This window comes from Cryptomeria japonica, chromosome 11 (assembly GCF_030272615.1).
Source record: "Cryptomeria japonica chromosome 11, Sugi_1.0, whole genome shotgun sequence".
In the NCBI taxonomy this organism is placed as follows: Eukaryota; Viridiplantae; Streptophyta; class Pinopsida; order Cupressales; family Cupressaceae; genus Cryptomeria; species Cryptomeria japonica.
In genome coordinates, this window is record NC_081415.1 from 623,755,576 (window position 1) to 623,771,178 (window position 15,603).

A 15,603-nucleotide genomic window follows, 5' to 3' on the forward strand; every position below is an offset into this window, starting at 1 on the left:
TTTTTTGATAGGTAATAGGCCTATTTCAAGAGCACAAATTCTCAACCACTAGGCCAATTCAAGTTGTACAATCGATTCAATTATATTATTATTATATTTTATTATTTTTTTAATATTTTTATTATGATATCGTTATAAATTATATAATTGTTTTTATTATTTTTTTAAATGTTCTTCTTAAATACTTTTAAAAACAAATTTATGAAACATATAATTTTCAATTATTTCTAAATTTAAACAATACTTTTAAAATATTTCTACATTAAACAATATATTTTTTTTTCACCTTCATTTGTGATAGGAGATAGTAAGTACCCCATCATTTTTATCGCAGATGATAGTACCAAGAATATGCATGGTTCCTTTAGTAGCACCATCTGTAAGGAAATTCGGATTTCTGCACAGCAATATTGTTTTGTTTTTCCAGAATAAGTCTTATAGAAAATTGCTTGAATAAAGAATAAGCATTAGATGAAATGCTTAAGGCCATATAATTTACTTTAGAAACTACAAGAACAAGTTACTTTCTATGAACTATATTATCATTTCCATACAACTCGCATCTTATCGTGCGTATTATATGTAAGCTTTAAACTTTTTATTTTTTAATAATTATTATGGCGATTTTATGATCTTTGGACTATGCTATGAATAATTGAACTTCCCTTGTTCAAAGATAACTTCTGTTTTAATAATTAACTTCTATATTTTATTTGTCGCTCACATGCTCAGACATGCTTATTTTATCAATTGATGTAGGCTTTCATGCTCAAAGAGAAGCCAGCTATTCTATCATGGTTTACTAGACTTATTATTTGATCTTGAATAGGGCAAGGTGGAGTCACCTATGGACGGTTTAATGCAAGTCATTTAATGTCTTTAGAGCAAGAGATATTAAGAGTAATGTTTTTCTTTTACTTCTCATACAGATTTTAACTCTTTTAGAATTGATGAATTTTATTTTGTGTTTATATCCTTATTTTTAGTTTAAGAGTTTAAGAGTTTTTTTAGTTTTTTTTATAAATAATAAAAAATTATTAAAAATAAATGAGAGTTACAATATATGAATGAATAATAGTCGAGTAAAACACAATGAATCACGTATTCTTATCCTCCAAATTAATTGTTCTAACATTAAGATAAATCCAAAAGCAAATGTGCACTGTCCGAAATATTCCAACCTTACATTACATCATATGTCCATTTGACCAGACAATCTACAATTCTATTTCATTCCCTAGAAATATTTTTATTATTTAATATTTCCATTGAAATTGTTATCATCTATTTTAAATGGATGTTAATACTTTGTTTGTAGTATATTTTATGTTTTTTAAATTCTAAATTTTATTGTAATCATAACATAATTTGAGTATAATCTGAAATCTATAGTTGTTCACTTATATTTTCTTTCAAAAATTATCACATTCGTATTGATAAACTTATTTTCACAGTTATTATATGATCTAAATTTCATATCTTACAAAACTTTTTAAAACTTTAAAAATTAATTAATTTTCTTCATTATAATAATAAATATACAAAATATAAAATAAATCAAATCGAACTGTATACATAGACCCAAGAGTATGTATAATCAGATTTGATTTATATGCATCTTTACCTCTGTAAAACAAGAGATTGAAGCGGTTATCAGAGCTAAAACGACTTAGAAGGTCTAGTTCAATGATTAACTCATGTCTAGATTTGGTGATGTTCTAAGTCCAAGTCTTTAGTGGATCCCAAAGTGCCTATATATTTTGATTGAGCGAGCATTTTGGATCTACTTTGGTAAGTCACGATTTATTATTAAAGCCATTATTTACTATTACCTCGCGTCCACAACCTATTACTGGAACGAGATTCGTATTCAATTCAATTGACTAGTCATTTCATGTGTGGGTATAAAGTCATGGTCAAACTTGAGCCATCATAGAGCTACACTATTTGTTTTATTCACTTGACTGAGTGTTTTGGTAGCCATTGACACGTCTAAGTTTCAGTCTTTGTTCCCTTAGTTATTTCCAAGGTCCATCAGCTTTTTATATTTTGTTGAATCTGTGCACCCAAAGAAACTTAAGATGTCGTTAAAATTGAGTTTAAACTTCTCTGGGATGTAGCTTGCCACGTGTCCCATCCACAACCAATTTGGTTTTGCTACATTAATCATGTATATTAGTCATGGATAGACTAATAATGATGGCTAATTTTTGAATGGGAATTTGATTCAGTGCTATCTTTTCGATGATTTTTTCATTTAAAAAGTAATTTTAATTGTATGCTGGATAGGAACATGAATCTTAGACTGAAATTTTTTCAATCAAATGTCACGGACTGAGGGTATCCATTCCACCTAATTTGTGTGGGGCACATCCAAACCTCATCTCTTATGATGTCAAAGCTTTGCGCTGAACAAGACTTGATGCCTAATAGTGCTGGTCATTTTTCACTTTTGTGTTCTTGTTAATTTTTTGTCTTTGGATGGTTCTAGTTTTTTGTTGTGTGTGCTGGTTCTGGTTGTTGTTACTCCTTGTGGGACCCCTATTTTCCACAAAGCAAGGTGAGATTATAATTGTGTCTTTGTATGTTAATGACTAGATATTCACAGCTGATTTATCAATTGACATATTCAAAGATGCTATGGAAAAGAAATTTGAGATGACTGGTTTGGGTTTAATGAGGTATTTTCTTGGTCTAAATTTTATTCAATTATGTATTTCACAACCACAAGGGCAGACATTTTGTTTGTTGTTAGTCTAATTTCAAGGTTCATGGAGTCTCCAAAAGTTTCTCATTGACAAGCAAGGAATGGATTTTGAAATATGTTAATAGAACGAGGAACTATGGATTTTTTTTACTCAAGGCAAAAATGATTTCAAGCTGATAAGATATGGTAATAATGATTATATAAGGAGTATAAATTATAGGAAGAGTATTTTAGGTCATGTTAAGAAGAGTATGTAGAAATACAAGCACACTATGCCAAGCAATATGATTGAGAATAATATTGAAAGAATTGAGATATGAACACAAAAAGGCAATAAAGATCTAATGTAACAACAACTCAGTGATAGCACTATCAAAAATTTAGTTTCCCATCAAAGAAACAAAGACATTGACACATGCTATCATTTCATTAGAAAGCTGATCAATAATGTAAAAATCTTTTTGGAACATTGCATGTCTGAAAAATAGTATACTATATCTTTACTGAAACCCTAGGAAGAAAATGTTTTGATCACCAAACAGATAATTTGAATATGACTGACGGGTTGTGATTAAGAAGAAATATTGTAAACTAATCACAGCTAACCTCACTTATGCCTCTGCATAACTCTCCCTTTTTTTAATCTTTTCAAGAATGTGGTTATTCATTTTCTCCAACTCTCGACTCTATCTTTGCCTCCGTTGAATGCACATAGGACAAAGTTTTAATGAGAAATTTAAGACCTATTAATATCTCTGTTTTTGAATCCTTTTCCTTGCCATATACCCAGAACATGAGGACAGTTTAAATGTATCTTAGAGTATAAGAGAAACGGGAGCACAGAAAGATATTGCTGTAGCAACAGCAGGATATCAGCCGGTTTGCAGTTAAAACATGGATTTATAAATGTGCGGAATTGAAGATTAGCAGCTTTGTTTTGTAAAACAGAATTGTATGTTCTCTTATTTATATGTACAGAAAGACAAATCATTTTCAGTCTATATCTCTGTTCTACTTTCTGTTCTTTCTGCTCTTTGTTTTGTCTTTGTCTTTCCCATCACAAGTCTTCTAGACCATCCTACGCAAAACTTGATAATAATCTTTGTTTCTTGTATTCTATGATCTATGATGTGCTCAACAACTAAAATATAACAACTGCAGATAACTTCAAGGAATGGGTTATATTTTTTTTAAAGGTCCAGACAAGAAGCCAACGTGCAAGATCTAATACAAAACCATGACAACTGGTCGGCTAGTTGCATTACAATCTGTCTTCCTTCTTTGGTTGAAAAATCTTGTGGATCAAAATACATTCAATAAAATAATAGCTGCTACTTCTTCCCACCATGGATATTCATAATGGACAACTCTGAGCTGGCTAACAAAACCACTCCATTGACTTCTCTAAACTTACATAGACCATTCAAAATCCAATCTTTACATTCACTTATATGTGCAATAAAATTTGATAGTTCCAAGGGATTAAGGTAGATTTTAGGGTTTCTCACTTACCCTCAGAGTTAGGTCTTCAAAATCTTCTTCCACAATGATCTCCTTATCTTAGGGATTCTCTGGTCAAGGCACAATTTGAGATATAAATATGCCCCTTCTATAGTAGACAAAGCACTGAAATTTGTACATTGGAATTGAGTCTGCACTTTTTGCTAAGGCATGGGATTTCCTGCAGGCCACCATGGTTTCATTATGGGAAGACTGCTGGGTTGCTTAGCATTTGTGTTTTCTTGTATAGATCGTGCAATCTGCTATCTTGTTTCTTTTCTTTGGCTTAGCAATCCACTACGCCCTGAAAGAAATGGGCAGAGAGAATCTCAAGAAATCCCTTCTGTGCTTTCATCGCCATCAGATGGTGACATGGTTAGAAATAAATTGCCTGTCATCAAATTTCGGAGTTTTGCAGAGAGTTGTGGGGAGATTCAAGACGATGTTATGTGTGCTGTTTGCTTGAGCTCGTTGGAGAGAGATGATGAAATTCGGGAGCTGTGTAATTGCTCTCACAAATTTCATAGGGATTGTTTGGATAAATGGATTGATCACCATCAGATTACATACCCTCTCTGCAGATGTCCTCTGATTGAACAAACAGAAATAGTTCATCAAAGCCAAGATCACAGTGATGAAGATTGGATCTCATTTCTATTTGAAGGTGGAGATTTGGTCAATTCATTTTAGCACAATAATGGGGAATTTGCTTGTAAAATTGAATATGAGTCTGATGATTACTAAAGAAATGATGAGCAAGAGTTTATACAGCCAATAGTTTGACCACAACACAGCATTTAACAAAATTTCCTTGGTACGAAACTGGAAGGTCTATCACAGAAGGCACAATGTGGATTAAAGCATTGTTGTTTGCATATGACCACTGTCAAATGTTTTAGATAGATTTTTTCACCTGCTTTTTTACAGGTCAGAAAATCCCTTTAAGCGTTGTATTGAAAGGCTTTATTTCATGTACTTGAGGGAATTATTTTTCCTCCTGGGGAAACGTTTGATCTCTAAATCATGGCCACCTCAAGCTACATTTTAGTTTGAGTAACAATATTTCAATATTCTTCGTTCCACTTATTTATCTGTCATCTTTTATAATTAAAATAATAATGCTTATGTTTCCTGAATAAATGAACTAAAAGTTGTCAATGCTTGGAGACATACACTATATTTAAATAGAAGATTGTATTTTAAATTTTTCATGGCTTTAGTTTTATGGAGAGATTTTTATATCAGCTGGTACTATTGAGAATTTTTTTAAATATTTTTTAAACGGTTCTACTCATTTATGAGTTCGATGCACATTTGACCGTGTTAATTATGGGTAGCTTGGACAGCTGTTCATCCTTACCCAGAAATAATAGCATTAGTTATGGGTAGTTTTGGACAGCTGTTCATCCTGACCTAGAATTAGAAAATGGTTGTTTTTGTCAAACAAATGTTGTTAGGATAATAACAATTGTTATTTAATAGTGGCTCTTTTTAGGTGACACCTCATAGCCAAAATTAGTTATTGGTTAATTGAGTTGTCTTAATCTCAGCCGTTGGTTTGAATTAATCTCGGCCGTTGGTTTTCCAATAGAGTAGTATAAAAAGGGGTCATGGGTCATTTGGAAAATAAGAAGTCTTGAGAAAAATTTGGATATCAGCAGGAGATATTAGGAGTTTGTTGGAGTTCTTCCAGTAAGAGGCAAGGAATTCTTTTGTAATTCTTATATTGCTGAAGATTAATATATTTTCCATCTGCAGAACTGGTTTTCCCTTAGGGGTTTTTCCAGGGACGATTGTCCAAAAATATTGTGTCCTTGTGTTGCTTATTTCTTTCCGTATTTTTTTAGTGAAGTTGCAGTTGTGTTATTTTTCGATATTCAGCTGTAAATTTATTTTCAGCAGTTAAATAATTTTTATGAGATAGGAGATTAATAATTAGTGACTGCAATAGAATTTCTACATGGTATCAGAGCTTTGTTGAGGGTAGAAAAGGTTTACCCTAAGCAAAGGAAAGAAATTTGAGTTTGACCTCTTTCGAGTTATTGTTTTCCTTTATTTCTTTGAGATGGCCTCAGCAGGTTTGAGAGATCAGGACAGATTGGATGGTGCCTCAAATTTTGGTGTCTGGAAAGCCAGAATTTCTTTATTGCTGGAAGAGAATGGTATCAAGGAATATGTTACCAGTACTGTAGCTGTACCTACAGATCCAGTACAACTTGCAGCATACAAGAAGGATGATGCCAAGGCGAGGAGGATAATCCTTGATGTTGTCAAGGATCATGTTGTTCCACATATCGCAGAGTTAGATACAGCGAAGAAGATGTGGGATGCCATTCTGGATTTGTACCAGAATGCTACCACTAACCGGAAGCTGATTCTCAGAGAAAAATTGAGGAATACCCGAATGAACAAGGGAGAAGATGTTACAAGTTACCTCACCAGGCTTAGACTTGTCAAGGACGAGTTAGCAGCTGTTGGAGATAAGCCAAATGAAGACGAGCTAGTAAGAATAGCCCTAAATGGGTTTTCTAAGCAGTGGGATGTCTTTGTTCAAGTTATTAATGGACGAGACACCTTACCAAGTTGGGATCGACTTTGGAGTGATTTCACTCAGGAGGAGCTTAGACTAAGCCTTGTCAATGGAGCCAACAATAAGAGTCAGAAAAGTGAGGTAGAACAAGAAAATGTTGCCCTAGCGAGAAAGGGGAAAACAAAGAAGGGATCTAGCAAAGGAGCAAATTCACAATTTGAAAAGAAGAAGAAGGACCTATCTAAGGTCAAGTGCTTTGGTTGTCACGAGTTTGGCCACTATGTCAGCGATTGCCCACAAAAGAAGAAAGATAAGAAGGGCAAGAACCAAGTGGCAGCTTCAACAAGTACAGAGGAGCTCTCTAGTAGATTGGAGGATGAGTTTGCACTCATAGCCTGTATGATTAGCTCAACCTCACAGAGTGTATGGTATATAGACAGTGGGGCGTCATTTCATATGACAAGAGTTCGAGAGTACTTCTCCAGCTACAAGGAGGAGAACACCAGAATCCAGATTTCTATGGGGAACTTGTCCAAGCTCAACTCAGTTGGGAAAGGGACTGTTCAGCTTCAGAGGGAGAATGGAAAGGTAATTCCTCTTCATGATGTGTTGCATGTGCCAGGCTTAGGTATGAATTTGGTTTCTGTATCTGTCCTTCAAGATAAAGGGTATAATGTTCTCTTTAGAGGGATGCATGTTTTGATTAAGCATAAAGATTGGAAATCACCTGTATCTATTGGAGTTAGGAGTGGTCGCCTTTATAGGTTACAGTTTGATACTCCTAAGGCACTCATGAGCAACAATAACCCTAGAGATCTTGGAGAGCTATGGCATAGGAGGATGGGCCATATTCATCATGGAGCACTTAGATTGCTTCGTGAGATGGTGACAGGTGTTCCAGAGGTGAGCACAGAGCATGATGATGTATGTAAGGGATGTGTGTTGGGAAAGTTTGCAAAAGCATCTTTTCCAAGGAGTGACACCAGATCTACGGGTGTTTTTTATCTAGTACATTCAGATGTATGTGGACCAATGTCGACAAAGTCTCTCAGAGGATATGAGTATTATGTTACCTTTATTGATGATTTCTCCAAGAAGACCTGGATATACTTCTTGAAGACCAAGGATGAGGTTTTCAGTCGCTTCCAAGAGTTCAAGGCTCTTGTGGAGAACTCAACAGGAAGGAAGATAAAGGTTCTTCGGTCAGACAATGGAGGCGAGTACAAAGGAAATGACTTCCAGGATTTTTGTACCAGAGAAGGAATCAAGAGAGAGTGGACTGTTCCTTACAATCCATAGCAGAATGGAGTTGCTGAGAGGAAGAACCATTCTATTTCGGAGGCAGCAAGGGCTATGCTACATGACCAGGACATGCCTCACTACTTATGGGCAGAAGCGTGTAGTACAACAGTCTACATTCAGAATAGGGTTCCACACAAGGTACTAGGGAAAATGACACCAGAGGAGGCTTTCACGGGGAAGAAGCCAGATGTTGGTCACTTCAGGATATTTGGGAGTTTGGCATATTGCCTTATTCCTAGAGACACATGTACCAAGTTAGATTAGACTGCAGAGAAGGGGTACTTTGTTGGGTATAGTGAAACTTCAAAGGCATATAGGATGTTCATTCCAGGGACCAGAAGAATTATTGTCAGACGTGATGTCAAGTTCATGGAGGACAAGGCGTTTAGAAGATCCAGAGATTTGCCAGTAGATGATCGGAGTGAGCAGCCAATGAAAGCTCCAAGTCCAAGTCAAGGACAGCAAAGCTCAAGTACAGTTACTAGTACAAGCATAGACTCAGGTAGTGAAGATTCACAGAGTATGGAGCAACTGGTGCAGCAGGATATTCATCTAGATGATATAGAGGTTGATATTTCATCCTCTATAGTTGGCAGTAGGAACCATGAGGTTCAAGACATACAAAGGGATACTCAGGAGTCTGTGGGAGCTCCTAGGAACAGTACAAGACAGAGGAGACAACCAGCCAAGTTCAATGACTATGTGGCATTAGTCAGCCAGTTAGTAGATAGTGAACCTTCCAGCTATCAGGAAGCTGCAAAGCATCAGGTATGGAGAGATGCTATGGTTGAGGAATATAACTCAATAATGCAGAATGATGTATGGGAGGTAGTGCCTAGACCAACTGATAGAGCAGTAGTTGGATCGCGCTGGATCTTCAAGATAAAGCATGGTGCAGATGGTAGCATTGAGAAATATAAAGTGAGGTTTGTGGCCAAGGGGTTCTCTCAAAAGGAGGGAATAGACTATGAGGAGACATTTGCTCCTATGGCCAGGTATACTTCTATACGAGCTATAATCTCATTTGCAGCACAGATGGGATGGCAGATCCATCAAATGGATGTCAAGACAACATTCCTTAATGGAGAATTGAAGGAGGAGGTATACATAGAACAACCAGAAGGCTTTGTAGCACACAACAAAGAGACCCACGTGTGCAGATTAAAGAAAGCCTTATATGGACTCAAGCAGGCTCCCAGAGCATGGTATGAGCACATTGATACATACTTGCAGGAAATGGGCTTTGTGAAGAGTGAGGCTGATGCGAACCTCTACTACTTGGTGGTTGGGGGTGAGGTTCTCATTCTTGTTCTATATGTGGATGACTTGTTTCTTACTGGTGCGCTAGGACTCATAGAGGATTGCAAGAGGGACCTTGCAGAAGAGTTTGAGATGAAGAATTTGGGACTTATGCACTACTTTCTAGGCATGGAGGTGTGGCAGACTGATGGAGAGATTTTCCTTGGTCAAGGGAAATATTGCATTGAAATCTTGAAGAGATTCAAGATGGAAGATTGCAAAGCCATGTCTACACCCATGATCACTAATTGGAGGAAGGTAGATGCATCCAAGGAAAAGGATGTTGATCCCACCCTATACAGGCAGCTGATTGGTTTGCTCATGTATTTGGTCAACACCAGGACAGATATAGCCTTTGCAGTAAACTCTCTTAGTTAGTTCATGGTAGAGCCAAAGAGAGTGCATTGGACGGCGGCTAAGCATGTGTTGCGTTATCTTCATGGTACAGTTGAGTATGGGATCAGATATGTTCGAGGTGAAGGTATCAAGTTGATAGGCTATACTGATGCAGATTGGGCAGGCAGTACAACAGACAAAAGGAGTACTTCAGGATGTTGTTTCAGCTTGGGATCAGGAGTTGTTTCTTGGTTCAGTAGGAAGCAAAAATCTGTGGCCTTGAGTTCATCAGAAGAAGAATACATAGCAGCCAGCATGGCGACATGTGAAGCTATATGGCTTCGGAAGTTGCTAGTAGCCTTGTTTGGTCAGAAGGTTGAGACTACGGTGATACACTGCGACAATCAGAGTTGCATCAAGTTGACTGAGAATCCAGTGTTTCATGATAGATCGAAACATATAGACATCAGGTATCACTTCATCAGGGATTGTGTACAGAGGGGGATTGTTCAGCTACAGTACATACCTATAGAGGAGCAGGTAGCAGACATTCTGACAAAGGCATTGGGGAAGGCAAAATTCATCTTCTTCAGAGATAAGATGGGTGTCGTGCAGAACAGCTTCCTCGCTAAGAGGGAGTGTTAATTATGGGTAGCTTGGACAGCTGTTCGTCCTTACCCAGAAATAACAACATTAGTTATGGGTAGTTTTGGACAGCTGTTCGTCCTGACCTAGAATTAGAAAATGGTTGTTTTTGTCAAACAAGTGTTGTTAGGATAATAAAAATTGTTATTTAATAGTGGCTCTTTTTAGGTGACACCTCATAACCAAAATTAGTTATTGATTAATTGAGTTGTCTTAATCTCAGCCGTTGGTTTTCCAATAAAGTAGTATAAAAAGGGGTCATGGGTCATTTGGAAAATAAGAAGTCTTGAGAAGAATTTGCAGTGATAGCAAATAGTCTTGCAGTGTTAGCAAGAGGCGCAGTGATAGCGTTGATATAGCAGTGGAGGATATCAGCAAGAGATATTAGGAGTTTGTTGGAGTTCTGCCAGTAAGAGGCAAGGAATTCTTTTGTAATTCTTATATTGCTGAAGATTAATATATTTTCCATTTGCAGAACTGGTTTTCCCTTAGGGGTTTTTCCAGGGACGATTGTCCAAAAATATTGTGTCCTTGTGTTGCTTATTTCTTTCCGTATTTTTTTAGTGAAGTTGCAGTTGTGTTATTTTTCGATATTCAGCTGTAAATTTATTTTCAGCAGTTAAATAATTTTTATGAGATAGGAGATTAATAATCAGTGACTGCAATAGAATTTCTACAGACCGTACTTATTTATTTTTAAAATAGAAAGCATTAATTTTTAATTAATTAATATATATAATCAAATATGCATTCTGATTATTTTTATTTATTTAAATAAGTGGGGAAGGACAACAGCAATGTTGATGTCATATGTGCATTTGATTGTTGGATAGACAATATGAAAAAAAAACTAGTCAGTAAGAAGTAAATTGTAGTGGTTACTATTTTAAGAATAAAGTTCTGATTTATCATATAGCAATACTTTTTATCTTGATAAACCTTCTATTCAAATTATTAAGTTAATTTTTTCATTCAAATTTATTGAGTTAATTTTATATATTCCTCATCAATTTTACACATGATCAAATATCTTATCCTAATAGATCAACATATATGTAGACAAGAATTAAAAGATGATTTTTCATTTAGATGTCTCATTTGTTGGATCACTTAGTGGAAACTAATTGAGTTGTGTAATTTTTTTCTCTTCTAGACTTGTGGCCATTTTTTTTTTAATCTTTTTTACTACTTCCATTAGGTTAGTTAGAACTATGGATTTTTTCTTTTCATGTTTTTTTTTATAATTTTTAAATAGTTTAGATGAATACTTTTTATCTTTGGAAATTATAAAAGTTATGTTTCTCTAATCTAATTAAAATTATTTTTCTCCAATCTAAATAGCTCAAATATTTTGCATCTCATTATCTTTTAGGTTCATTAAAATATTATTTATAATGTCAAATTTTCATAATAAATTAAAAATTGGATAATAAAATAATATAATCAATAATATAGTATATTATATATAAAAATTTATACAATAATATTAGTGTTAAATTAAAATTAGGGATTATTATGTGTTAAATTTAAGATTCAATTAAATTTATAATTAACATTCAATCTCTTTTATTTGCTAATTGTTTGCAAAAAAAAAAGGATACTCAATTACTATTACAAATCTAAACTGCAAGTACTTACCACTACGTGATACTTATTTCTTATTGAATAATTTTTTAGCCTTCTTTTAATTAATATTTATTATTGATATGATGTAAAAAACAATATTTTAAATATTAAAACAAGTATATAGTTCTTTGTGTGGACACTCTACAACTCAGCTTACAACTCGGCTTACACTTTTTGATGAGAGTTTTCAAGTGTAATTTTATAATAAACTAATCATAATACAAGATCGATGATTTAAAGTCTAACAACTACCTCCTCTTTGTTATTGAATATTCTACCACTAGAACTAGAATGCATATTGTTTTCAAATAATTAAATTTCACCCGTCAGTTTGATGATGAGGACAACAAAAGAAGAGTTCTTTATTATTATTTGAATGGAGAATGTGTAAAAGATTTAGGAATGAGACGTGAAGAGGCAAAGCATCTTCAAACGCTCAAAATATTGTAAATAATAATTACTATGGTGATGTTATGATCTTTTGACTATGCTGCGAATAATTGAACTTCTGTTGTTCAAAGATACTTTTATTTTAAACTTTACCATCTATAATTTATGTGTCTCTCACATGCTCAAGGATATGCTTTTGATTTATGTATTGATGTAGGCTTTCATAGTCAAAGAGAAGCCAGCTAGCATATCACAGTTTAGTAGAGTTAATATTGGACATTCAATAAGACAAGGTGGAATCTTCTATTCACGGTTTTATTAAGTCATTTAACTTCTCAAGTTTGTATTTGTTGAATCTGTGCACCAAAACAAACTTGACAAGCCTTTAAATTCGAGTTGAAACTTCTCTCATATAAGTGACGTCCACACCAAAGTTGGTTTTGCCGTGCATTAATCCAGGCTGGATTAATTATGATTGCTAAACTTTGAATGGGAATTCGACTCATTGTATTTATAACAAGGCTCATAGTAATTCCATAAGAATAGACATGAATAAAAGCTGTGAATGTTGATATAAACAAATATAAAATTACATATAACAAAACATATATATAAACAATTTTGTATATTATTTGTAGCTTGAATAATTTTATAGAAGTATGATTGAAGTCTATGGCATCTAGAAAGTGATAGAGGAATAGTTATGAAGATGATTTTAAATCTAAGGGTTTTTATATCAACATCAAAGATGTTATGAAAGATAAAAAGATTTGTTGTTGTTTTGAAGATGACAATACTGTACTTAAAATGAAGGTGTATTGAAGACATGTCACGAACATTAATTTGAAGGCTTAAAGATCTAGTTTTTGATATTTTTGAGGAGGGAAGCATGAACATTTACAATGAATTAAAGACATACTTAGAGAAAATGAAGACATAAAGCATTGAATATCAAACATACTTGCACATATGATGAGTGAAGAGCTTTTTTTGAACAAAAGAAATATAGATATCAATGAAAACTATGTGATTGCTAAACCAATAAAGTTCAAGCACCACAAAGATCATTAGATAACACCATAATATAGATAAATTAGATAATATAGATCTTTTTCAATCTATCTCTCTGTTCTATTATTTCTGCTTTTTGATTTTGTCTTTGTTTATCCTGTGTCGCTTGCCATCACAAGTCTTCCAGACCATCCTACGCAAAACTTGATATTAATCTTTGTTTCTTGTATTCTATGATCTATTATGTACTCAACCACTAATATATAAAAGTGCAGATAACTTCAAGGAACGGGTTGTATGTTTTTTTCAAGGTCCAGACAAGAAGCCAACGTGCAACATTTGATCCATAACCATGACAAGTGGTCGACTAGCTGCATTACAATCTGCCTTCCTCCTTTTATTGAAAAATCTTGTCAAAATACATTCAATAAAATAATAGCCTACGGATATGAAGACGTGATCGCTATGCTGGAGAGAAGATTGGAATGATGCGTTGGAGTTTACAAAACCATGCTTTCTGTTTTTTTGACCTTGTTTTAGGAAAAACAGTTTTTTAGTTTTATTGTTTTTTTTGTTTTATTCTTTCTCCTCATCATTCGTTGGAGAAGTTTGCTTGTCTATAAAAGACAGCCTTTGTAACTATTTTATTTAAGTTTTCAATATCAATATTACAGTTTGTATAGGTTTTGGTTTTTTATTCAATTCCGAGTTTGTGTTAATTTTCTTTCAGCTTGTGAGTGTTTTTGAATCTTTCAGGATATTCATAGCTGACAACTGTGAGCTGGCTAACAAAACCACCCCATTGACTTCTCTAAACTTAAAATGATCATTCCAAATCCAATCATAACTATCTCTTATATGTGCAATAATATTTGATAATTGAAGGGATTAAGGTAGATTTTAGGGTTTTTCACTTACCGTGAGAATTATGTCTCCAAAATTTTCTTCCACGATGATCTCCTTATCTAAGGGATTCGCTGGCAAAAGGCAAAATTTGAAATATAAATATCCCCTCTTCTAGTTTAGACAAAGCACTGAAATTTGTACATTGGATTTGAGTCTGCAAATTTTGCTATGCCATGGAATTTCCTGCAGGCCACCATGGTTTCCTTATAGGAAGACTGCTGCGTTGCTTAGCATTTGTGTTTGCTTTTATAGACAATACAATGTGCTATCTTCTTTCTTTTGTTGGGCTGAGCAATCCAGTACGCCATGAAAGCAATGGGCAGAGAGAATTTCAAGAAATCCCTTCTGTCCTTTCGTTGCCTTTAGATGGTGACATGGTTAGAAATAAATTGCATGTCATCAAATTTCAGAGTTTTGCAGATAGTTATGGTGAGATTGATGAGGATGTTATGTGTGCTGTTTGCTTAAACTCGTTGGAGAGAGATGATGAAATTCGGGAGTTTTGTAATTGCTCTCATATATTTCATAGGGATTGTTTGGATAAGTGGATTGATCACCATCAGACTACATGCCCTCTCTGCAGATGTCCTCTGATTGCACAGAAAGAAATTGTTCATCAGAGCCAAGATAACAATCATGAAGATTGGATCTCCTTTCTATTCGGAGGTGGAGATTTGGTCATTTCATTTTAGCACAGAAATGGCATTTTTGGTTGTAAAATTGAATATGGGTTTGATGATTAGAAAAGAAATGATGTAAATGATGAGTAGATTTTATACAGCCGATAGTATGACCACAACACAGAAGTTAACAGAATTTCCTTGGTGCTGGTTTTTTTCTGTTACACAACATTAAGGTGCACCACAGATGGCACAATGTGGATTGAAGCATGGTTGTTTGCATTTGACCATGGTTAAATGTTTAAGATAGATATTTTCACCTTTCTTTTACACGTTCGATTTAAAGGTCAGTAAAATTTCTAAAAGAGTATTATTTTGCCTCTTGGGGTAATGTCTGACCTCTAAATCATGTCTACCTTCAGATAAACTCAAGCTGCATTTTAGTTTGAGTATCAATATTTAAATATTCTTCGTTCCACTTACTGATCTCTCATCTTTTATAATTGAAATAATCCTGCTTACGTTTCTAAATAAATTAACTGAAAGCTGTCAATGTGTGGATACATACACTATATTAAATAGAAGATTGTATTTTCATTTTTTTTAAGGTTTATGTTTTATGGAGGGAATTTTCTAAAATATATCGGCTGGTATTTTTGAGAGTTTTTTGAAATATTTTATAAATGGTTCTATCTGTTGATTGTAATGCATAACCTTAAATTTTCTAGTTC

At 34.2% G+C, this 15,603-nt stretch overlaps 2 protein-coding genes across 2 annotated transcripts; both read left to right on the top strand.

Annotated features, from left to right (window-relative positions):
* Positions 1 to 4,378: 4,378 nt before the first annotated feature.
* On the top strand, positions 4,379 to 4,897 carry LOC131063069 (brassinosteroid-responsive RING protein 1-like). Its single transcript, XM_057996843.1, has one exon. The coding sequence runs from the start codon at positions 4,379 to 4,381 to the stop codon at positions 4,895 to 4,897; it is 519 nt and encodes a 172-aa protein (XP_057852826.1).
* A 9,528-nt stretch (positions 4,898 to 14,425) lies between these two features.
* Positions 14,426 to 14,944, top strand: LOC131063070 (brassinosteroid-responsive RING protein 1-like). The gene has a single exon (XM_057996844.1). The coding sequence runs from the start codon at positions 14,426 to 14,428 to the stop codon at positions 14,942 to 14,944; it is 519 nt and encodes a 172-aa protein (XP_057852827.1).
* The last annotated feature ends 659 nt before the right edge of the window (positions 14,945 to 15,603 follow it).

Excerpts from the sequence above, each read along its gene's own strand:
- LOC131063070 (XM_057996844.1), top strand. The coding sequence starts at position 14,426 with ATGGAATTTCCTGCAGGCCACCATGGTTTCCTTATAGGAAGACTGCTG.
- LOC131063069 (XM_057996843.1), top strand. The coding sequence starts at position 4,379 with ATGGGATTTCCTGCAGGCCACCATGGTTTCATTATGGGAAGACTGCTG.